Raw genomic sequence first — 23163 nt, 5'->3', positions numbered from 1 at the left:
TCTCCACTGACTCCCACGTCCTCCTTGGTCCATTCCAGGCCTGCGGAATGAACGTGAGCCACCAGGTACGCCTCGGCCTCCGGGTCCACGGGACGCTGTACGCATTCCCACAGTGGATGGCCGTCCGGCAGGCCCGGCCGCGGGGCCGGGGGCCAGGGTGTCCCTGCAGGCGCTGGAGGCAGAGGCCGAAGCTGGGGCCGAGGCCCTGCTGCAGCGCCACATCGACCGCATCTACCGCGATGACACGCTCTTCGGCCGGTCCACGGGGGCGCGGCCCCCGCCGCTAATCCGGCCCATGTCCCTCGCAGTGCCCGGACTGACGGGAGGGGCCGGGCCTCCAGAACCCCTGAGCCCGGCCATGTCCATCTCGCCCCAGGCCACCTACTTGTCGAAGCTGATCCCACACGCCGTGCTGCCGCCCACCGTGGACGTGGTGGCCCTGGGCCGCTGCAGCTTGCGCACCCTGAGCCGCTGCAGCCTGCTCTCAGCCAGCCCGGCCTCCGTCCGCTCTCTGGGCCGCTTCTCCTCGGTCTCCAGCCCGCGACCCCGAAGCCGCCACCCTTCCTCCTCCAGCGACACCTGGAGCCATTCTCAGTCCTCCGAGACCATTGTGTCTGATGGCTCCACCCTCTCCTCTAAGGGTGGCTCTGAGGGCCGGCCAGAGGGCTCCGTGGCCAACAGTAGCGTGGCGCCCCCTCCGCAGGGAGGCAGCGGGCGGGGCTCTCCCAGCGGGGGCAGCACCGCTGAAGCCTCGGACACTGTCAGCATTCGGAGCGGGGGCCAGTTGTCAGGCCGGAGCGTGTCCCTACGTAAGCTGAAGCGGCCCCCTCCGCCTCCCCGCCGGACCCACTCGCTCCATCAGCGCAGCTCGGCGGTCCCTGATGGGCCTTTGGGGCTGCCTCCCAAGCCAGAGCGGAAGCAGCAGCTGCAGCCGCCCCGGCCGCCCACCACTGGAGGCTCGGAAGGGATGGCGGCCCCGCACTGTCCACCCAGCTCGGCAGGCGGCTGGGTGTCTGGCTTGTCTCCGGGTGGCTCCCGGCGCCCCCCACGTTCCCCGGAACGGACACTCTCACCCTCCAGTGGATACTCAAGCCAAAGTGGTACCCCTACCCTCCCCCCCAAGGGTCTAGCAGGGGCCCCTGCTTCCCCAGGCAAGGCCCAGCCCCCCAAACCAGAACGTGTCACTTCGCTTCGATCTCCCGGGGCCTCCGTCTCCTCCTCCCTCACTTCTCTGTGTTCCTCTTCCTCTGATCCAGCACCTTCAGACCGCTCTGGTCCTCACATGTCGACTGCCCTGGGCGACAGGTTTGTCATACCTCCTCACCCCAAGGTGGCTGCCCCCTTCTCCCCACCTCCCTCTAAGCCCAAGAGTCCAAACCAAGCTGCCCTTGCTCCTGCTGTAGTCCCTGGGCCTGTCTCTACCACTGCTGCCAGTCCTGAGTCCCCACCCACTCCCCAGACATCCCTGACCCCACCTCAGGCATCTCCTGCTGCCTCCAAAGACCAGTCACCCCCTCCGTCCCCACCCCCATCATATCACCCACCCCCACCCCCCACTAAGAAGCCAGAGGTGGTTGAGGGGGCCCTGTCTGCCCCAGAGACCGCTGAGGAGCTCCTCCAAGATCCCAACTGGCCCCCTCCCCCGCCTCCTACCCCAGAGGAGCAGGACCTGTCCATGGCCGACTTCCCACCACCCGAGGAAGCCTTTTTCTCTGTGGCTAGCCCTGAGCCCGCAGGCCCTTCACCCCTCCCAGAGGCCTCCTTACCTGCTGTTTCCTTCCAGAACCAGCCCTCTGGTACCCCAGACCCTCCTCCCGCCCCGCCCGCCCCACCTGCTGCCGGCTCTGTCGCAGGGCTTCTGGCCAAGGCCCCTCGGAAGGAGCCAGTGGGCTGCAGCAAGGGTGGGGGCCTTCCCCGGGAGGATGCCAGTGCGCCCCTGGTCACACCCTCACTCCTGCAGACGGTTCGGCTGCGCTCTGTGGGCGCTCCCACAGTGGCTCCAAATCCAGCATCGGGGCCATCACCCCCCCAGAAGCCACTCCGAAGGGCCCTGTCAGGGCGGGCTAGTCCTGCGTCTGCCGCCTCCTCAGGGCTCCATGCAGCTGTTCGGCTCAAGGCCTCTAACCTGGTTGTCAGCACAGGCCCTCTGGGTGCCCAGCCCAATGGACCACCTGAGGCAGAGCCACGGTCCCCTGCCTCTACGGCCAGCTTCATCTTCTCCAAGGGCACTAAGAAGCTGCAGCTGGAGCGGCCTGTGTCCCCGGAGACCCAGGCTGACCTCCAGCGGAACCTGGTAGCTGAACTAAGGAGCATCTCAGAGCAACGGCCACCCCAGGCCCCAAAGAAGACACCTAAGGCCCCCCCGCCTGTGGCTCGCAAGCCTTCTGGGGGCATTCCCCTTCCCACCTCCCCCAGCTTTCCTCGAGCTGAGCCCCTTACTGCGCCTCCCACCAACGGGCTCCCCCATGCCGAGGACAGGACTAAGGAGGAGCTGGCAGAGAATGGAAGTGTCTTGCAGCTGGTGGGCCCGGACGAGCAGAAGCTGGGCTCGCCTAGTACAGGTACAGTGGGCTGCGAAGGGTGGGGTGTGGAATCCAGCACTGGTCACGGGACACAGGTATCGGAAGTTTTGCCCTTAGGGACTTGCTCTTGATCTTGAAGGTTTTTCTGGTCTTGGGTGTCTGGGGAGGTGACCTGTCACCTCCGATGAGCTCCACTGAAGGAGTTTGGTATGAGGGTCTCTGGAGTCAGACCTACTGAGTTTGAATTCCAGCTCTGCCATTTTATCCACCCATCCTGGCCTCGAGTTCCTCACTGTGAAGTGTGAGGAGTGATACTTTATAGAGGCAGAGGGAGCATTTGTAAAATGTTGAGCCCTGTGCTGTTGGCATGGTCAGTAAAGCAAAGGGGTGAGAATGTGCCTTGGGCTCTTAGTGGCCAGAACCAAACTCAGGAGCCCCTGGCTGAGTGTCCCTTCTTTGCCCTCTGCAGACGCATAGAAAGAGCTGGTCTGACCACCAGACACCTCGCTGGTACTGCTGACCCATCCCAGGAATACATTCTCAGGGACCTGAGCGGCTCCGAGGATGAGAGGATACGGCAGACACTTAACCTAATGGGGGGACGCCTGCAGCCTTAACCTCCACGGCCTTCGGTATTTATGCAAGCCTGTGTGGATCCTGTCCTCCAAGTCACCCAGCTCTCATGCCTTTTCCTGAATGGACTCACCTCTGGCAGCTGCTGCTTCAGTCTTGGCCTTAGCCTCATCTTGGAGGAGGTAGCTGGTGGGAGTGGATGTCAGCGCCCCCTGCTGGCCTCAAGGCCACAGAGATGGAGGACCACAGCACCTCTTTTTCTTTTTGTTCATATCCAAATCATGCACATGCTGTAGTCCAGAATCAAAGCACTTTTGAAAAGTGGCTGCATGTCCATTCCCCAGGGCCCGTGAAGCCACATTCCAAGGGCCTGTTTACATGGCAGCAGCATCAGTCCCCAGCAGCCAGCCCTTGGCTGGGACTAACCTGTCCCCCTCTCCTCTGATCCAGTTTGCTCCTTTTCCTAGTTCTTGGAGGTAGGCAAGTCGTATTCCCACAGGCTTCTCCAGGCTGGAGGCAGGCTTGGGGCTGTGGCATTCCAAAGCACAAAAGGTGCAGCGGGGGTTAGTCCCCCTGTGCCTCAACTTAGCACCAACCAGCTTCCTGCCTTCTAGTTCTGCCAGGTGCTTCATGCAGGGGACAGAAGTGGGAGCCTGTCAAGGTCCAAATGGGTGGTGGAGAACACCAGAGGGGAGGTTCACAGGCTCACCCTGCCCTCCGAGAACAGAGCAGGGAGTCATGTCAGGGGTCACTTGGCCCCATTTCACTTGACCAGGTTGGGGTGCGCGAGCATGACTCTTTAGAGGCAGGAGCCCATGGGCCATGGCAGAGCTGGGTCCCTTTCAGCTTGGCAGGAAGTACTGAGGACGTGGATGAAAGGGTGGGGCTGGGGCTGGCAGGGAAGAGCTTCTTTGGGCAGTGGGCTGGGACCTGGCCCTGTGGATTTCATCCTGACCTTCCTTTGCTCTGTGCATGTCCTTTCTGCAGCTGCCTGTTAGTGCAGGTGGTTCCACTGGGGGAGGGTGCTGACGCTGAGTGACAGGATGGGAAGCCAAGGGTGCATTCTATTCCAGACTTTTCCCTAGTCAAAGAGGGGGCACTTGATGCTCCTAGGGGCAGGCTGGGTGGTTCCCCCCCGCCGTAGATGTCAGTCTCTTGCTACTGATCTCTCCAGGAATCTTAGCGATTTTTCCATTTTCAACCAGTGCCACCTATGTTGGTAAGCTAGTTTCCTCCGAGGTTCCATGGGGGTGACCCTAGTGCTTCCTCCCGCTGCAGTGTGGCTGTCACCAGGGTCACCCCTTCTGTACTGATCTTCTTTCTTCAACAGTGACTCAGGCTTGAGCTGGACAAGGAACCTTTTTAGCTGCTTCTCCTCCACCCAGGAGACAGGTTGACCCTCTCCCAGAACAAGAGCTGGGAACACAGGGGATGTCGTTGGAGAGCCCAGGTTCCTCTGGCCTTCTCCACCATCTTCTCTTCAGCTATAAACCAGTGTTCTTCCGTGCCCGCTGGGTATGTGTTGTCCCTGCCCGGTAAGATGGGGAAGACAGTCGGTAAACCAGCTCTGCTCAGAGCTCTTGACCAATCTCCTGGGAATGGGGGACTAGGACCAGGCCAAAGCTTCCATGACATCAAGCCTAGGCAGCAGCCACAGAGCTGCTGGAGCTGAGAGGGAGCCCACCTTCTGTCTCTTTGCCTCCCCTCTCTTTGTTACTCCTTATCTTCAGTTAGTCCTCTGAGCTTGTTTCCCCACTGGGTGGGACAGAGTTGAAAGGAGAAGGGAGGATCTCCCAAGAGGCAATCCTTCTTTGTCCTCTGGGGTAAATGAACTTGACCTAGTGCACATGGAGACCAAAAGCCTCTGATTTTTAATTTCCATAAAAATGTTAGAGAGAGAAGTATATATATATATATATATATATTTCTTTAAATTTTTGAGTCTTTGATATGTCTATACAATCTGTTCCCTCTGCCCTGAAGCCGGAGTGAGACACATGGAAAAACTCTGTGTGGATTTCATTCGAAGGTGTTAATTAAATGATTAAAACTTGGCTGTGGCTGCTTCTTAATGGGGAGGGTCAGGGTGGTGGTCTGCACCCCACATTTAGAAAGGAAAATGTTCTGGACCCCAAAGTGAGCTTTTTCTGCTCAACACAGCTGAAGGGAAAGTCAAGGTATCTGCAGTCCAGCCCAGTCCACCCATGGCCCCATTACAGGTTCAAAAGTCCAAGATACATGCAGCCCTAGGCAGGGTGAGGAGCCCAGAAGCTGCTGTACACTGTGTTCTCTCCTGAGTTAGTCCAGCTCACAGACAGGTCCCATCCACACACCCTTGTTCAGATATTTTATTTGAATTTATGACAGCGACATTTAGTGGTTCTGAGATGGCTTATGGAGAAGTACCCCACCCTCCCCAAAGAAAAAACCAGTCTGTGCCATCCAACAACACACAGCTGGTTCAGGGATTGTCCCCACCTAGCATGATCAAAGGACATTCCAGGAGCCCCGGGGCAGGCCCTGCCCCCAGCGCCAAGCCTCAGAGTTGGCATGCTGGGGGAAAGCTGCCAGCCACTTGGTAGACCACTAGGTTCTCTGTTTTCCCTTCCCTCCACTTTTCAAATCCCACAGTTTCCTGTTGGGGAGAGGCTGTAATTAGCCCGGTTCAGGCACCAGATCCCAGCCAGAGACATGACTGCTGTGATAACTCTAGGAAAACTGGAAACCAATATTTTTCCAATTAGAAGGATTATGGCATAAACTTTTTCTGAGTTACGTTATATTGAAACCAGATTTGTCAGATCAGCTGCCAAGGGAAGAAGGTAGGGCTGGACTCCCTGTGCTGCCCTGCCCTCATCACTCCCCAGGTCAGCCTCTCCCTGCAGACAGGGTGCTCCTGGATCCTAGGGAGGCTGAGCTGCCCCTCACCAAGTCTTGTGTCTAAGAGAGTCCTGAACGTCCTGCTTCAGTGTCCTGGGAGATGGATAAGCAGGTGATGGACGGAGCAAATTAAGGAGAGAGCAGATGACTGAGGATGATGAGAGAAGGGAGGAAGCCGCCAGGTTGGCTAGCTGATGTTCCCCCCTTTCAGCGATTTACAGGAGACGGACCCCAGCTTGGTCATGAAGTTGGTTTGCTTCCACTGTGCAATGCACTCGTCAGAAATTTTAAAGTCAGCCTGGGCAAGAAAAATAACAAAAAAAAGTGATTACAGTGATGGTGGCAGGAATGCAAGAAAACAGACTCTTGTACTACTAGAGTGTAAGGTGACTCAACTTCTCTAAGAGAGCAGTTTGTGAAAACTTCCATCTCCTATCATTCGCCCAAGGTAAGGTCACTTTAGGAATTTAGATTAAGAAAACAATCATGAGTAAGTACAAATAACTGGTATAATACATCTACTGTAGCATTCCAAGTGAAAATCTGAGAACAACCTCAATGTCCAAATAAGGTTTTGGAAATGATCATTATGATACTATACTATATATATATATGATTCTCACTCCTCAGTATTTAAGAAGATGGGTAAATTTTTGAGGCATAAAGTTAAAAAAAAATGAATTAAAATATGGTATGACTCAAACTACCAATATAAACATTATCACTATACATAAAAGAAGTCCAGAAGGAAACCAATCACTAATGACATTTTTCAGAAGCGGTAGGCAGCAGAATTATAGATGTTAGTTTTGTTCCCCCTACATTTGAGACATTTCTACAATGAAAATTTATTTTATAGCCAGAAAAAAATAAGTTGATTCAAAAAACCAGCCTGGGAAACTAGGAAAGGAGGGAGTGGACAAAGCCAGTTGTCACTTGCAGGAGCACGGAGAGGTAGAAACCACTCTAAAAGCCCTCCAGAAACACTTGTCTGTTGAGGAAACCAAGTATTAACTAGATAAAGCCACACATGCAGTGACTTAGCTGCATAAGGAGAGTGAATCTCTGCTGCTTTATGCAGTGATGTAACCCCAGCACCTAGAACAGTGCCAGACATACATGTTAGGGACTCAATAGGTGCTGAATGAATGAATGAATTCCGGGCAGGTGATGCGAGTCAGTGCTCTGAGAATCAGTGCTCTCACACCAGGCTGGGCAGGAAGGACTCCAGGAGGGCTCTGATCCTGGCTCTATCACTTCCGGTGACCTTGTGTGGCCATGCCAGATAAACTTCGGATCATCTCCCATCACAGACTGAAAGTCTACCGAGGAAACAGCTGCAGTCCCTCACATGCTGCCTCTAACAGCCTGTCAGCGCGCAGTGCCTGTGAGGGCCCGTGGGCTCTCAGGCACCTCATTTGAGAGGCTGGGATGAAGGAAGAGAGGGGCTTACATGCAGGAAGGCCCAGCTGGGGAAAGTGCAGCGTGTTACCTGCAATTTCTCAAAGACTTTCTTCTTGGGCTTCAGCTCTTCATCTGGTTGGCCCTTCTCATAGCCCTTCACAAACACTCGCTCACCAGGAGCAGAGCCTGCAGGAGGGTCTAGAGGCTCAACCTTGCGGTCTACCCCTTCTCTGGAAGGACACAGAGCACAGTGAGACAGTGAGGCCATGGATGGCCTCCGGCTGCCGTGGAGGCCAAAGCACTGGGGCCTTTACCTCAGGGGCTCTAACAGGATTTAGGGTACCCTCAATGCCAGAGCCCCAGGAGCTCCTCACTGCTGGACCACATCTCTGGACATTACCAGCACTGGGTCAACCAGGGCTCAACTGAAATCTTACGTCAGGAGAGTTTCCAAAATTTGAGCTTTTAAGGGATATGACGTAACAGCCAATGAACTGGGTTTGAATCCTGGCTTCACCCATTACTAGTAGACAGACTCGAGCATGCACATAGCTCTGAATCTTCGATTTCCATTTTAATATAGTTAACTTCAAGTAAAGTGCTTCATCCACGGTTCCTGTACAATAAGTAATTCCTCTTTTGGGGAGTGTTCTCAGGGCCTCCACCTGGCATGTGGAAGGGCAGCATGTGGGCCACCCCCCTCTTCCTGGCCTCCCAAGGCCCTCTAGCCCCCCAGTTCTCACTCACACAGAAGCACACAGGAGCATGCCTTGGGACTCGACTCCTCTCATCTTCTGGGGTTTCAGATTGCACAGCACCACCACCAGCCTGTCCTGCAGTTCCTCCTTGGGCACAAACTGCACCAGGCCGCTCACCACAGTCCGTGGCTCAGCTTCCCCCACATCAATCTTCTCCACATACAGGCTGTCTGCATCTGGGTGCTGCCACAAGAGATGTCAAGTCTTGGAGAGTATCCCAGTGGAACAGATCATGGGGCTTGGCGAGTCCTCTGGCTCCAGAAAGGGGCATCCACTCCCTACAGGGGCCCCAAGAGGAATCCTCTAGAGCTAACTCTCCAGGTCTCAGATAGCAGACATGAGAAGGGGCCCCAAAGAGCCAGATTTGAGTAACATGAGGCTAATTACGTGTGTTAGAGGTGAAAGGAGTCTCTAACAGAGATTAAAATGGCCTGGAGTGGCTGGGTGACCATCCTTATGGCCAAATGTGCACTGGAAATCAACCCCAATCCTGGGGGGGACTGGAAGATGGGGGACAGCTACCGGCTTCACCATCTGAAACAAGAGCATCAGCAGCTCTTTGAAGATAGTTTTGGTGGTTGGTCTATATGGTGAAAAGCAAATATATACTGGGAGAAAAAAATACCCAGACCACTGGTCCTAGGCCACTGGCTACAAAGCTTTCTGCCTCTGGGAAAGAGGAAGTCCTTCTTTCTCCCTTCACCATTTTCTGGGGTGGGGACAGGGAAGGACAAAGTAGCTCATCAATGATAAGGCCTGCAACTAGTCCAGACAAGCTGGGAGACACCAGGTGAGTCCATCAGACTGGATGTGATAGATAAACAAGTTCCTTCTGACTAACATCCGCTCTTTACTGAGTTCCTGGCTGTGTTTGGTTGCATAAGGTCCAGAGATGGCCAGGGGAAAAGCCTGACGCCTGGAACTAGATGCTTAGGCGCTGCAGTATGACCTAAGGGATGTTGCTCTCCCTCCCAGGCCAGGTTTCCTCCAGATGGAAGCAGACAAACCTGACCTGTGTCTGCCTCTCCAGGACGTGGTGGAAAATGAGTACCTTGTCCACACTAATGACTTTCCCCACACGGATATCCAGCCGGGATGGGATGACCTCCTCTGGCTCCGAATTCTTGGCAGGGCCTTTGACAGCTGGCTCTGGAGATGAGAAGAACCCAAGGCTCAGAGCTCTCCTCCTTCCCACGACAGGTCAGCTGCTGATGCCCTCAAATGAGGACACGGGCAGGCCTTAGTGCAGAATCCCCAGAATCCACCCACTGAATTGAAACAGAGGCGGCCGCTGCTGAGAAGAGAAGTACCAGATTTTACCACTCTCCCCCTCAGGTATTAGGCTGGAGGGAAGAGGAGGGGTTGGTGTAGCTTTGCCGCCATTCCCATGTTCCATATGTAAGTACCGAGCCTTTTCTGGGAGGAAAGTGTTATCAATGTTAACAATGTTAACACTGTTGTTAACATCTCAGCTTCGTGGCTACATGGCTGGTTGACTAAGAGCCAGTCAGGGAAACGTAGAAGGGAACTGGGCGAATCTAGAGATCGGCTTCCCTAAGGAGCTGTGCAGGCCCTGCCTGAACAGCTACGTCAGCCTCAGGGTCTAATGCAGCCTCTTTCCCTAACTGAAGACGTGGGTTTCATCAAAGGACCAGGGCATGCGTCTCACAGCAGCACTGCCAGCAGGGTGTAACCGCTTCAGGCGGCTCAGCGGTGCACCCACTGCCAATGCAGGCGACGCGGGTTTGATCCCTGAGTCGGGATGATCCCCTGGAGGAGGGAATGGCATCCCCCTCCAGGATTCTTGCCTGGGAAATCCCGTGGACAGAGGAGTCTGGTGGGGCTACAGTCCATGGTGTCCCAAAAGAGTCAGTCATGACTTAGTGATTAAAACAACAGCAAAATTGCTTCGTGGTACCGACCAAACCAAAGTCAAGATGACTGGAGTTTTCCATTCCAGCAGTCAATGGGGCATGACATTCCTGCATTTCAGACCCTCCTGGCTTCTTGGGCCTGAACTGAAGACAAACCCTTTTCTGAGGCACTGACAGGCTCTCTACATGTCTCTCATGCTCTCTCATGTCAGCAGCCCCCACAGACCCCCCTTCCCGGGCCCCTCCCCAGCTGGCCTTACTCTGCTTTGAGGGATCTGGGTAGGCAGCGCTGGACAGTTTCTTCAGAGCAGGGGTATTAAACTTCTCCCGGATGGGATCCAGCAACTTGTTCAGGGCAACTTCAACAGAATTCTTGAGGTCTCCAGGGTGGACAACCTGCAAGTGTGCAAGGCCAGGTGAGAAGGCGCACAGGACACCTGGATCTACTAAGAAAAATGTGCGGATGGAATGCATGGTGTTTTCCCAGCAGTCTTATCTGAACCTTAGAACAACCTTGTGAAGCCGGAAGAGCAGAGACGGGGACACAGGTTCACAAGGTTATCTAGTTTGTCAGAGACCTAGGTCTTCTGACACTGAATTCCATACTAACTTGAGAGTTTGTAGAGGCTAAATGTTTCTAATTAGTCAAATTTCACTGTGCGTGCTAAGTTGCTCAGCTATGTCCAATTCTCTGCAACCCCATGGACTGTAGCCTGCCAGGCTCCTCTGTCCATGGGATTCTCTAGGTAAGAATACTGCAGTGGGTTTTTGTCCCCTTCTCCAGGGGATCTTCCTGAGCCAGGGATTGAACTCAAGACTTTGAGTCTCCTGCATTGGCAGGTGGGTTCTTTACCACTAGCGCCACCTGGGATGACTCAGATTCCTCCAATATGCTGAGTAGTGGCATAAAGCAGGTATTATTTATATGCAGGGAAAACATTCACACGGGGAACCCGGGGGCTACAGACAGCCTGGGGGGTGGGGGGAGATGAGTGAGCGAGAAGGAAGAACAAAGACTCTGTAGATAAATCACCTGGGGTGAGAGTCCCAGCTAGCTGGGTGACCTCAAACCAGGCACTTAACCGCTCTGAGCTTTGGATTCTTCACTTTAAAAAATAAATGAAAATAATAATACTTGTATCTTCCAGCGTCGGAATGAGGATGAAATCACTTAACGTGGGTGAAAATGATGTGTAGTGCTAGTACACGGGAGGAGCTTAGTAATTCCATTTTTTTTCTCGAGTCCCATGACTAGAACCTTTACATCCTAAATCTGGCCCGAAAGGATCTTCTAAGGTATTCTGACAGATGCCCCTCAGGTATGAATACATGTAATAAAACACCTATGTTTTTGTTTCTGATGTTACTCCTTCATTTTCTCGGGAATGGTGTTTTTGTTGCTGTTGGCCACACCGTGTAGCATGTGGGATCTAGTTCCTGATGAGGGGTTGAACCTGGTTCTAGAACCAAGTCCTAACCACTGGACCACCAGGGAAGTCCTTCCTTTTTAACAAAAGAAAAGCTTTAGACCTGCACTGTCCAATACGGTGGCCACAAGCCGCATGCAGATATTTAAATCTAAGTTAGAATTCAGTTCCTCTGTTGTACTGGTCACACGTGGCCAGGGGCAACTGTGTCAGTGCAGATAAGAACATGTCCACTGTCATAGGAAGTGCTGCTGGTTATGTTGTCAGGCTCTTTCTCAGAAACACTTCTTCCATTACTTCTTAGTGGAACAAAATGAAAGTGTTAGTCAGTCGTGTCTGACTTTGCGACCCCGTGGACTGCAGCCTGCCAGGCTCCTCTGTCCATGGGGCTTTCCAGGCAAGAAGACTGCAATGTGTAGCCATTCCCTTCTCCAGGGGATCTTCCCGACCCAGGGATTGAACCTGGGTCTCCTGCTTTGTAGACAGATTCTTTACCATCTGAGCCGCCAGGGAAGCCTTCTTATCATTCCCACAAAGGACTGCTCATGAGATTGAAGAGTTGAGTGTGGGTTCTGTGGCCTGCCTCAGGCTGCATACAGAGGGTTTCAGAGCAACAGCTGCCAAATATCCCAAAAATGGGCCTGAAGGAACCTCAGAACTCAGAGGTCACTAAGTCTTTTCTTCCACTGGATGCTCAAACTCTCATATGACATTGCTTCCAGCGGTCCTCTGGCCTTTGCCTGAACACTTCAGCGATGGGGAATGCAAGGTCAGGCAAGACAGTCCTGTCCATCACCACACAACTGGGGTCATTACAAAGTTCTTCAAGCTTAAGCAAGCCTCCCTGCAGTCTGCATCTGCAGTCCTGGTTCAGCCCTCTGTTGCCACAGGAAGAAAACTCACCCCTAACTCAGGAGAGTCCTTGGGTTTGAGGACAGGTGAACACATCCTTGCATCCCAGTTCAACATGCCTGGTTCTTCCAGCTTGTGCTTTATGACCTGGTTTGCAACCTGTTCCCTATCATGGCATCCTTCCTCTCCCCATCAATACACTCCAGATTGTCAAATGAACATTACAAAATTTATTTTTGTGAGGTTTATTTGACAAAAAACCTCACAAAAAGTCCAACACAACCAAAATGGCCAGTGGCAACTGTGTTAGTGCAGATGAGCACATGCATCTTACCAAAGGTACTCAGAACATCAGAGAACTGGATGATCAACCCCCCGGTCTGAACTCTGCATTTCTGACGATGAGGCCAAGACCTCATGAACATTTCTGACAGCCCTGTCATACTGCCGATTCGGCCCATGTTCGGAGCCAGTCAAGACCCCCATTTCATCCACTATATACAGTCATTACTCCTTTCCTTGATCATCTGGCCCTGTCTTCCTCTCCCACAGTGGCCCCTCGCCTTGCAGACTCCAGTCAGACTCTAAACCACTTGTGAGTCCCTAGATACCACACTGCTTCCTCTTACCATGTCTCACACAATGAATTCCCTCATGGGTTTCCTGAAGAACCCCTAATGAGTGAGATGGTGTGTGAACATTATCCCCTCCACAAAGCTTTCCCTGACAGCCAGTCAGTCACTTCCTCCCGTTCTATTACTGGACCATGCATACATGGTACAGTAAGCAGTAAATGACATTTATTTACACGTCACCCTCTCCTATGGACTATGAGCTTCATGAAGATTTAATCCTCTTTGTAATGTCAGCCCCTAGCATGGTGCCAAACACACGGGCACCTAGTAGGTCTTTTGTTAAACTGTCAAAATGAACAGTATTCTCTCTTCTGTTCTTTTATAGTCATGTCTCTTTTCTGAACCTTGATTTGGTACCTGAAATGCTTCATCTTGTCGGGTTCGGTCCTTCATTCCAGGTTAAGTCCTTTGGAGAGTGATTAAGACACCAACATACTAGCCTTCTGCCATTTGCTAATCTACTCCACGAGCCATCTGAATCCTCATCTGAGCCATTAACATAATATACAGCCTCAAGATCATCCTGACAGAGCCCTATGGCAGACAGAAACTTGGTGAGGCCACACGGAGGGGTTTGTCAGAATGAGTTCAGTGGGGATTATCCTCCTCTCGTATTACCTCATCAGCAAAGTCCTTTTCCAGGTCCAAGTAAGCTGTGTAGGTTTTGTTTCCACCCCATTTTTCATCTCGAAGGATCACAAACTCTGTAAGAAAAACAATCCATGCCAACAAACTCACAGACAATGGCGAGTCAGCATCCCTGGCCCAAACATGTATTTGTAGTTCCTGCCATGTATTTTAAACTTAATTGTACAGTATTTTATTGTTTTTTAAACTGGATGAGTGGGAGTGTTGTATACCCAGCTAGCATCCAAGCTCAGGGGAAACAATTGTGTCTTACATCTCTTTTGTATTTCTCTACTCCCCATGCCTGCCCCCTTCATTTCTACCACTCATGCCCACCATGACACCCCACTTAGAAGGTACTCTGGTAACAAACACACAGACATCTCAATGATATCCCCACTTCAATCACACATTAACATATGAGAAATCAGAGCAGAGAATCAGAGAAGCCAGTCTCCGGAGGAAGACTCTGACAAGCCACAGGGATGACCCAGCACCGGTTTTCCTATTTCAGCCTAAACTCTGAGAAGAAAACAGGGAGTATCTTACCAGACTTGAGAGGAAAGAGGACATGTCTGATGAAGGCCAGAACGCCGTTGTTCTCCACATTCCCTGGCTCACAGAAGGCCTTCTTCAGTTTTTTCTTTACATCCTCTTTCCGATCAAGCAGATCAATCTTGGACTCCTAGAAGCCAGGGAGGAGAGGAGGACCTCTTGTGGTTGAAAATGAGAATACGCTCAACTCATCTGTATTTTAATTTTTTGGACAAAGATGTAAACATTAAATGACTTTAATAAGAGCAGAATTAACTGGAGTCAAGGACCACTCACTATAATACATAAAAATATTTTAATTTTTCTCTGTTCTTCCCAGGCCTTGTTTGTAGCATACGGAATCGTCGCAAATTTGTATCTGGAGAATAAATGTCCTTGGGACTATATCATAAGTACTTCTGAGTGGCTACCTAGTTTTCACTTGCAGATTTTATGTTGTATTATATTCCTAATTTTTAGTGACAATATAATTTATTTAGCAGTTTCTAAACTGTCAGATTTGCTCTCATCTTTACAAACTACAATGCTACAACGAACCTCTTTGCAGAGGTCCTCTTGCCTTCTCTAGGATTACTTCCTTAAGGTACCAAACACTGCTGGGCCCTAAACTGTTTTCCGACAGGCATACACCAAGTGACATTGCCATCCGCCATGTGTGAGGAGACGTTTCCCGGCAGTCACCAACACCAGGTATTATTTAAAGCCTTTGTCCTTTATAGGGCAATAGGCTTTGTTTCCTATTTTGGAGTGAGTGAGCTCATACTCTTTTGTGTCCAGTGGTTACCAAGCTCAATCAACACAGGACTGGATGTGAATCACCTGGGGTGCTTAAAATAACATAAACTACTGGGCCCCACCCAAAGCTAATAAATCAAAACTTCTTGGGGGTTCACCCAGGCATTTGCATTTTTAAAAGCTCTCCATGTGGTTCTGATGCAGTCACGTTTTGGAACTGATGCTGGTGCTATTTCTAGGATGAAGACATGGTTGCTATTGCTAATTGCTAAGTCACTTCAGTCATGTCCGACTCTGTGTGACCCCATAGACGGCAGCCCACCAGGCTTCCCCATCCCTGGGATTCTCCAGGCAAGAACACTGGAGTGGGTTGCCATTTCCTTCTCCAATGCATGAAAGTGAAAAGTGAAAGTGAGGTCGCTCAGTCATGTTCGACCCTCAGCAACCCCATGGACTGCATGCAGCCTTCCAGGCTCCTCCATCCATGGGATATTCCAGGCAAGAGTACTGGAGTGGGGTGCCAATAGGATAATCCAGAAATCAGACTTGAAGAACTAGATGAATGTCCAAAAATGACTTCAATTTGAATCAACTAGTAGGCTGTGAAAGAAAATAAGATTCCTTGAGTTGTTCCCCAGAACCACTTTATCAGTGCGCCCAATGCAGGGCGGGGCTGGATTCAATCCCTGGTCAGGGAACTGGATCCCACATGCTGCAACTGAGAGTTCACAAGCTGTAACAAAGATCAAAGATCCCGTGTGCGGCAACTAAGACCTGGCACTGCCAAATAGATAAATAAATATTAAAAAAAAAAGAATCTCTAAGGACAGGGCCTTACTCTACACATACTCTCTTTTATAAAAGTTCCCTAGGTGATTCTAAAGATCAGCCATGTTTGTGAACCCAGAACCCAAACTTCCACATCTTTGGGTTCTACCAATTCTTCTACTCTGCGCCCTTAGTGATCAGAACAAAAGTGTACCTTCCCCAAGCAGAACTTTTAAATGTTAAGACACCATATTTATCAAAACCATCATATTAAATATCACCGTAAGAATCAAAGTGCTAACTGGTATGAACAAGGACCTACTGCATAGCACAGGCAACAATTCCCAATATTCTGTAATAACTTACATGGGAAAAAAATCTGAAAAAGAATGGATATATATATATAACTAAATCACTTTGCTGTATACCTGAAACACAACACTGTGAATCAATTATACTCTAAAATAAATTAAAAACTAAATAAAAAAATATGTTACTGGGTGAAATGCAACTGTAGCCTTCTCATTAATAAGGCTGTACTCTGTCATAGTTGTATGGCTGAAGAAACTACTTTTGCTTGTACTTCTTATTAGTAGCAGTAAAACTTAAAATTATAATTGGATCCCATCAGGACTGCTTCAATACTCAAGAATCAGTGGAATTAACTGGATAACTTAAGATTTCTTATAACTTAAATATTTGTGTGTTTTAGTTAGCCAGGTTACTTTTCTATCTAGTCCTCAATTTCTTTATCTTTTGCTAAAGATTTCTCAACTCAAGTCAGAGCTCGTAACCTACCTCTTCTGAAGAGCTCATTTTGCTGCCAGTTAATCCTGGAACCATAGGATTCATCAGATGGATTCGTTTTGAGTAACCAAGTGCAGGGAGGTACTAAGGAGTTAGAAAGAAACACACAAAAGCAGATGTTAGTATAAATTCCTCCTCAGTGCTCCAATCTCATCTAACCTGGCCTTTCACTTAACAGTTTGATATATGCCTTCCAATCTTTTTTTCTACTGAATATATAACTTTTCAATGGTGATCATAATATGAACAAAGCTTTTTTTCCCTACTGTCTATTAATATTACATCATGAACCTATTGGACTTGCTCTACCCACCATAAACAACTCTATTAGATAGCAACCAGTGTGGGGCTACAAATGGGGAGAGTAGGGAAGCGAGGCGAGCCCATACCCACCCTGGCTTTCTCCTTGAGGGCATTTTTGTTTTCAAACAGTGCTGAGAAAGAGACCAAGCAGAGAGCAGCAGTCTTGACTAAGCAGAGGAGACAGAGGATGTAAGGAGGCTAAGGATTTGGAAAGGGTTCCAGAGTGAAGGGAGAAGGCAATGGCACCCCACTCCAGTACTCTTGCCTGGAAAATCCCATGGGCGGAGGAGCCTGGTAGGTTGCAGTCCATGGGGTTGTTAAGAGTCGGACACGACTGAGCAACTTCATTTTCACTTTTCACTTTCATGCATTGGAGAAGGAAATGGCAACCCACTCCAGTGTTCTTGCCTGGAGAATCCCAGGGATGGAGGAGCCTGGTAGGCTGCCGTCTATGGGGTCGCACAGAGTTGGACACGACTGAAGCGACTTAGCAGCAGCCAGAGTGAAGAGGCCCTCCAAAAATCCCAAAGTGCTCCAATGCTTTCTTTAAAAAATTTTTTTATATATTTATTTTTGACTGTAGTGGGTCTTTGTTGCTGCATGCAGGCCTTCTCTAGTTGCAACACATGGGGGCTCCTTTTTGTTGCGATGCAAGGGGTTTTCATTGTGGTGGCTTCTCTTGCTGTGGAGCACAAGCTCTAGGTACATGGGCTTCAGTAGTTGCAGTGCATGGGCTCAGGGGTCGTGGCACACAGACTTAGTTGCTCCATGGCACGTGGAACCTTCCCGGACCAGGGATCAAACCAGTGTCCCTTGCGTTGCAAGACAGATTCTTAACCACTGGACCACCACGGAAGCCCCTCCATTGCTTTCTTAATTGAATCACAACTGTGCCAGAATTCAGAGAGACATAGGGAAGCCCAGCAGAGAACAGGCTCTGGGAGGTTGGAGACTTGAGCAAATTTTAGGGGCTGTACAGTGCTGGGGAGGCAGAAGTTGAAGTTTAGGTTCAATCAAACCACAGAGGGCTTTGTGAACACCCTGAGGTTTCATTTTAGTTTGAGACCCCAGAAAGACCACATCCTAAGATAAGGTTTACCTCATAGGAGTAAGAGCAAACTGAAATAGACCTATTCTACAAAGCCTAAAATCCACCCTTGACAGGATCAAAGTGATGAGTCAGTAATTTAATAGCCTACAGAAAACACAGCACTGAGAGCAACCATAGCATATTTATGGTGTCCCTGATACAATAAAAAATTACAAGAAATAGGAAGCAGAAAAAAAGTGACTGACAGACAAGAGGAAAGAGTCAATAAAACCAGACACAGGAACAATCCAGATACTAGAACAAGCAGATCAGGATGTCAGAATAACTATAATTGGTGTGTTAAAAGAAATAAAGGAAAAGATGAATGAAATGGATAAAAGATGGAGGAATATAAAAGAGAACTGGCATCTATTTAAAAAAAACACCAAACAAATCCAAGTTCTAAAATGGCACAGTACAATACTGGATGGATTCAACAAAAGACAGGATTATTGAACACAAAGAAAAGTCAACAGATAATATCCAACTAAAACATAGAGGAACAAAAACGGGGATACAAGTTCAGAGTTAGATCTCTGGATGGAAAACCAATGTCCTGCCCACCTGCCACAACAAAGATCCACATGTTTAAACTAAGACCCAATGTGCGTGTGTGCGTGCTTAGTCACTTCAGTCATGTTCAACTCTTTGCAACCCTGTGGACTATAGCCTGCCAGGCTCCTCCCTCAGTCCATGGGATTCTCCAGGCAAGAGTACTGAAGTGGGCTGCCATGCGCTCCTCCAGGGAAACTTCCTGACCCAGGGATCGAACCTGCGTGTTCTGCATTACAGGCAGATTCTTTACTGCTGAACCACCAGGGAAGCCATTAAGACCCAATACAGCCAAATAAATAAATATTCTTTAAAAACCTACCAAACAAACAAAATAAGACAGTAAAAAAAAAAACAAAAAACAAACAAACATGTTCTCAGATAAAAAGAAAGCTGTAAGAACTCCTTACTGAGAGACCTGCATTGCAGACACAAAATACAAAGGAGTCTTCAGGCTGAAGGAAACTGATCTCGGATGGAAGCACAAAACCGAAAGAAGGAATCAACAGTATCAGGAAGGGTGGTTGTTGTTGTTTAGTCGCTAAGTCATGTCTGACTTTCAAGACCCCAAGGACTGTAGCCCATCACAGCTCCTCTGTTCATGGGACTTCCCAGGCAAGAATACTGAAGAGGTTGCCATTTCCTTCTCCAGGGGATCTTCCTGACCCAGGGATCGAACCAGTGTCTCCTGCATTAGCAGGTGGGTTCTTTACCTGGCTAAGCCACCAGGGAAGCCCATCAGGAAGGGTAAGTGGTGGTAAATATACGTGAAAACTGACTGTTTAGAAAACCATTATAAACAGGTCTTTGGGATTTAAAATATACATAAAACTAAAATAGATGACAATAGCACAAAGGGCAGCAGGGCATTGAATAAGGTAAAACTGTAGGGAAGTTCCAACTGTTCCCAACTGCATTGTTGGGAAGTGGTAAAAACATCTAACTATAATGAATTACAAGGACATGTAATCTCTAGGACAGGGCTGGGCAAAACTTTACTGTAAAAGGTCAGACAGTAAATATTTTAGGGTTGCTGGGTGATATATAGTCTCTATTGCTTATCTTTTTTCATTTTTTTTACAACCCTTAAAAAAAATACAAAAACCATTCTTAGAGCTTCTAAGTCATATAAAAATGGGCCATCAGCTGTATCTCTGTTGGAATAATAAAAGGTTTGATTAAAAAGTAAGCCAACTATACTTCATAAAATATATATTAAGAAAAAAAAGTCGAGAAGAAAAAAATATTCTTAGAGAAAATATATTTGAAAATATATATATACACACACATATATCTATTTTTTACATGGCTGACTTCTAACAATATGCTAATTTATTTTGTATGTGTGTGTATATATATGCATGCTATGCTGTGCTAAGTCGCTTCAGTCGTGTCCAACTCTGTGACTCCATGGCCTGTAGCCTGCCAGACTCATCTGTCCATGGGATTCTCCAGGCAAGAATATTGGAGTGGGCTGCCATGCCCTTCTCCAGGGGACCGTCTATACATATATATAGAATTTCTTTACATGGATAAGACTTCTTGCTGTTTCTATGTTAAGTGCCTTGCATACTTCTTACATGTACTAGTTGCTATAACACTGCTTTGTTTTGTATTTTGCTACAATTAAAACCCTTTTTTCTTCTTTAAAAAAAAATTTAACAGATAAAATGGAATAGAAAATACTTCAATAATAGTAAAAACCTTACATTGTAAACATTTCCCCATTTATTAAATATATCCAAAAACCATTAAAAAATGGTATATAGGGACTTCCTTGATGGTCCAGCGGCTGAGACAGTGCACTTCCAATTCAGGAGACCCAGGTTCAATCCCTAGTCAGGGAACTAGACCCTCCATGCTGTACTAAGACCCAGCGCAGTCAAATAAATAAATAAATAAAATATTTTTTAAAATGTTTTATCCCACTGGAGGGTTTATCTTAACATATTCAACTAATCCCTTGCCACTGAATACTAATTTATTTCTAAGTTGTGCTCTAAATTGTGGTGTGTGTGCTCAGTCATGTCTGACTCTTTCCAACCTCATGGACTGTACCCCACCAAGCTCCTCTGTCCATGGAATTGTCCAGGCAAGAATACTAGAGTGGGCTTTAAATTGATAACATGATAAATACTTCCATACAGAACTCAAGTTGCACTTTTATTTTTTTAATTAAAAAAATTTTTTACTTTAAAAAATTTTAGGATTCTGGCCACTCAGCATGGCTTGCACAATCTCAGTTCCCCAACCAAGGATTAAACCTGGGCCCCAGCAGTGGAAGTGCCAAATCCTAACCACCAGGGAACTCCCAAGCTACACATTCCCCCTGTCCCCACTCCAACCAAGTTGCACTTTAAAAATTATTTCCTGAGGACCCATTTGTATAATTATTATTAGGACAAAGTATAGAAACACTTTAGAGGCATCAAATCACCCATCAGGAATTTACATTTTCACTGGCAGTATTTTCTCTACTCCCTTGCCAACATGAGGTTTTGAGAAGCTTTCAAAAATACCAACCACTTCTCAAAAGCCTTTTTCAACTTATTCAAGTTATTTCCCAGAAAAGAACTATTAGGGGTTTGTGCTGATTTCCTCTTCTAAACCCTGTTAAACCTCATTTCAGAGACAAATGGTTTATGTAAGATTCAGAGAAATATGGACCAAATGCTCTGGGAAAGAACAGTAGTTCTATCTGGTGGTGCCTTTCCCTGGAAACTGAGCTATTAGGCAAGAAGAAAAAAAAAGCGGGGGTGGGAAATAAAAGAAGAAGAAAATCCAACAGGTCTGAGGGCAGCTTCTTGGTGGCAGCAAGAGTACAGGCTTTTTAGTTAGACAGACGTGAATGCTAGTTCCTGCTCAGTCACTAACTGTGTGATACTGGACATCTTTTTTATTTTCTACACTCAGTTTTCTTATCTGCAAAATAAGGAGAATAATACCTACCATATCATATGATTGCTGGGACTGGCACATTCAAGAAACTCTAATGTGGACTTCTCTGGTGTTCCAGTGGTTAAGAATTTGCCTTCCAATGCGGCAGATGTGAGTTTGATCCCTAATTGGGGAACCAAGATCCCACATGCTGCAGGGCAAATAAGCCTGTGAGATGCAACCACTGAGCCCATGTGCCACTGGAGAGCCCACGTGCTCTGGAGCCTGCACACTGCAACGAAGATCCCACAAGCTACAACTAAGACCTGACCCAGATAAAACATAAAACAAAGTAAAGAGAAACAAAGAAAGAAACTCTAACATATACCTCTGCAACTCAAGAGAAAAAAGACAAGAAAGAGGACACTAACCTTCTCTGCAAAGGTGAAAATCTTTCTCTGATCAACACCTCCAAACTGGGCATCCACTTTCAAGTATTCTTCATCCAAGGCCTGTGGAAAGAAATACACGAGCATAAACTCCTACTGTATTTCTTCGACATGGGTCTAAGAAATCAGAAACTTTTGAAAACCATTAGAATTTTCAAAAAGTAAACCAGGAAGCAAATAAGCAACACTCAGTCTTCCTGCTGGCTTCAAGAGCTGGACACACATTTGCTGAGTGCCTGCTGTGAACTCCACTCCATGTGGATACTATAGGGTTAAAAAATTAGAAGAGTCTCTGCTCTCAGGAAGCTCACGATCCTGTAGGGAAAGGAAGGAAAGGAAAAAGACAAAACTATACTCACATCAAAGGTACCCAATTAATGAGGCAGCCTGGGACAAGTGTCAAATAACTGGCATTAAGAAGCAAGTGCTGTGAGAGCTCAGAAAAAAGGGGCAAGACTGAATTAGTAAATAAACAGTTACTATCACTTATTATATGCCAGGCCTAGTGCCAACCCTGTGGATGTGAGTCAGACCCAGACCCACACTCTGCCTTCATGAAGTCAATTAACTAGCTGGGGAGAATGCTGGGAGCCACCACGGGAGATCCCACCCATGACAAAGGTCATGTGGAGAAGACCTGACAGGCAAAGGCGGATCAGGACTCAAGGGATTCCCTGGACCTGCTAGAGCATCTACCCTGAAACCAAAATCTGTCTGTCTACTGTTTACTAAGTAATTATGCCTTTCAACCACTCTTCTGATATTAGCACGGGGCTATCCCCGACCACCTTTCTCTGGAGAAAATCAACTTATGGCTCTAAGTTGATAAGTCTCCTGGACATGAAAGGAATATTTCTATTCTAACCCCTCTGTTGGCATTCTAGCTTGCTTGACAGGTTTTTCCTTACTCTTACAACTAACGCACATGATTGTTCACAACTTCCCAACCATGAAAGGCACGGGAAGCCTAAGCATTCTAAAAGTCCTAATGGGCATAGAGCCCTTTGAGGGGTGAAAAATTATTAGAATAGTACTGGCAAAGGGCTTCATTACTGGGCCAATGCTTGCTGCCAAGTTCCCATATCTCTTATCCATTGTGCACCTGGGAGTGCATTAGTTAATGTAGTTGGAATGTAAGAGAAACAAGTAGTAGCCTTGGTATTAACCACATCAGACCTTTGAGCTAATAAGTTCTTTCTTTGTTGTGACCCATTGCACCTTTGCTCCGTGAGAATGTAACTCTGTTTAGTACTTTCTGAGGCTGACACAGATTAGAAATATAAAGAAAAAACACTTCAAGGGAAAACAAGTTTTCTGGTTGATCAACCTTTATCAAAAAAGGGTCATAAAATGTCAACAGGCCTCCAGGCCAGAAGATAATGTACATAGCATAAGACCCTTGTTTATGGAAAGGCATACAGAAAAAAATCCTGGTTTCAATAAGGGCAAAACTGCTGGAGTGTTTGGGCTGACTC

The 23163-nt window shown here is 48.1% G+C and overlaps 2 protein-coding genes across 6 annotated transcripts in view; one reads left to right on the top strand and one right to left on the bottom strand.

Annotated features, from left to right (window-relative positions):
- Positions 1–5149, top strand: part of NHSL3 (NHS like 3) — a 28246-nt gene extending 23097 nt beyond the window's left edge. For 4 of the 5 annotated variants that reach the window (XM_061388831.1, XM_061388816.1, XM_061388839.1 and 1 more), the window contains exons 6-7: positions 39–2561; positions 2992–5149. In XM_061388831.1, coding sequence (XP_061244815.1) covers positions 39–2561; positions 2992–2999 — 2531 coding nt within the window. In that variant the 3' untranslated portion in view covers positions 3000–5149. The remainder of the gene's footprint in view (positions 1–38; positions 2562–2991) is intronic. The other variant, XR_009730980.1, reaches the window with a different exon arrangement.
- A 279-nt stretch (positions 5150–5428) lies between these two features.
- YARS1 (tyrosyl-tRNA synthetase 1) overlaps positions 5429–23163 on the bottom strand; it is a 32176-nt gene continuing 14441 nt past the window's right edge. The window contains exons 5-13 of the mRNA XM_061388894.1: positions 21671–21751; positions 16409–16501; positions 14102–14237; positions 13544–13629; positions 10272–10407; positions 9189–9286; positions 8127–8320; positions 7468–7609; positions 5429–6273 (exon numbers count right to left, since the gene is read on the bottom strand). Of these exons, the coding sequence (XP_061244878.1) occupies positions 6163–6273; positions 7468–7609; positions 8127–8320; positions 9189–9286; positions 10272–10407; positions 13544–13629; positions 14102–14237; positions 16409–16501; positions 21671–21751 (1077 nt within the window). The 3' untranslated portion in view covers positions 5429–6162. The remainder of the gene's footprint in view (positions 6274–7467; positions 7610–8126; positions 8321–9188; positions 9287–10271; positions 10408–13543; positions 13630–14101; positions 14238–16408; positions 16502–21670; positions 21752–23163) is intronic.

The sequence above is a fragment of the Bos javanicus genome, chromosome 2, assembly GCF_032452875.1.
Source record: "Bos javanicus breed banteng chromosome 2, ARS-OSU_banteng_1.0, whole genome shotgun sequence".
Lineage (NCBI taxonomy): Eukaryota > Metazoa > Chordata > Mammalia > Artiodactyla > Bovidae > Bos > Bos javanicus.
The sequence above is the reverse complement of the archived record's forward strand: the minus strand, read 5'-3'. Positions and strand labels throughout refer to the sequence as shown.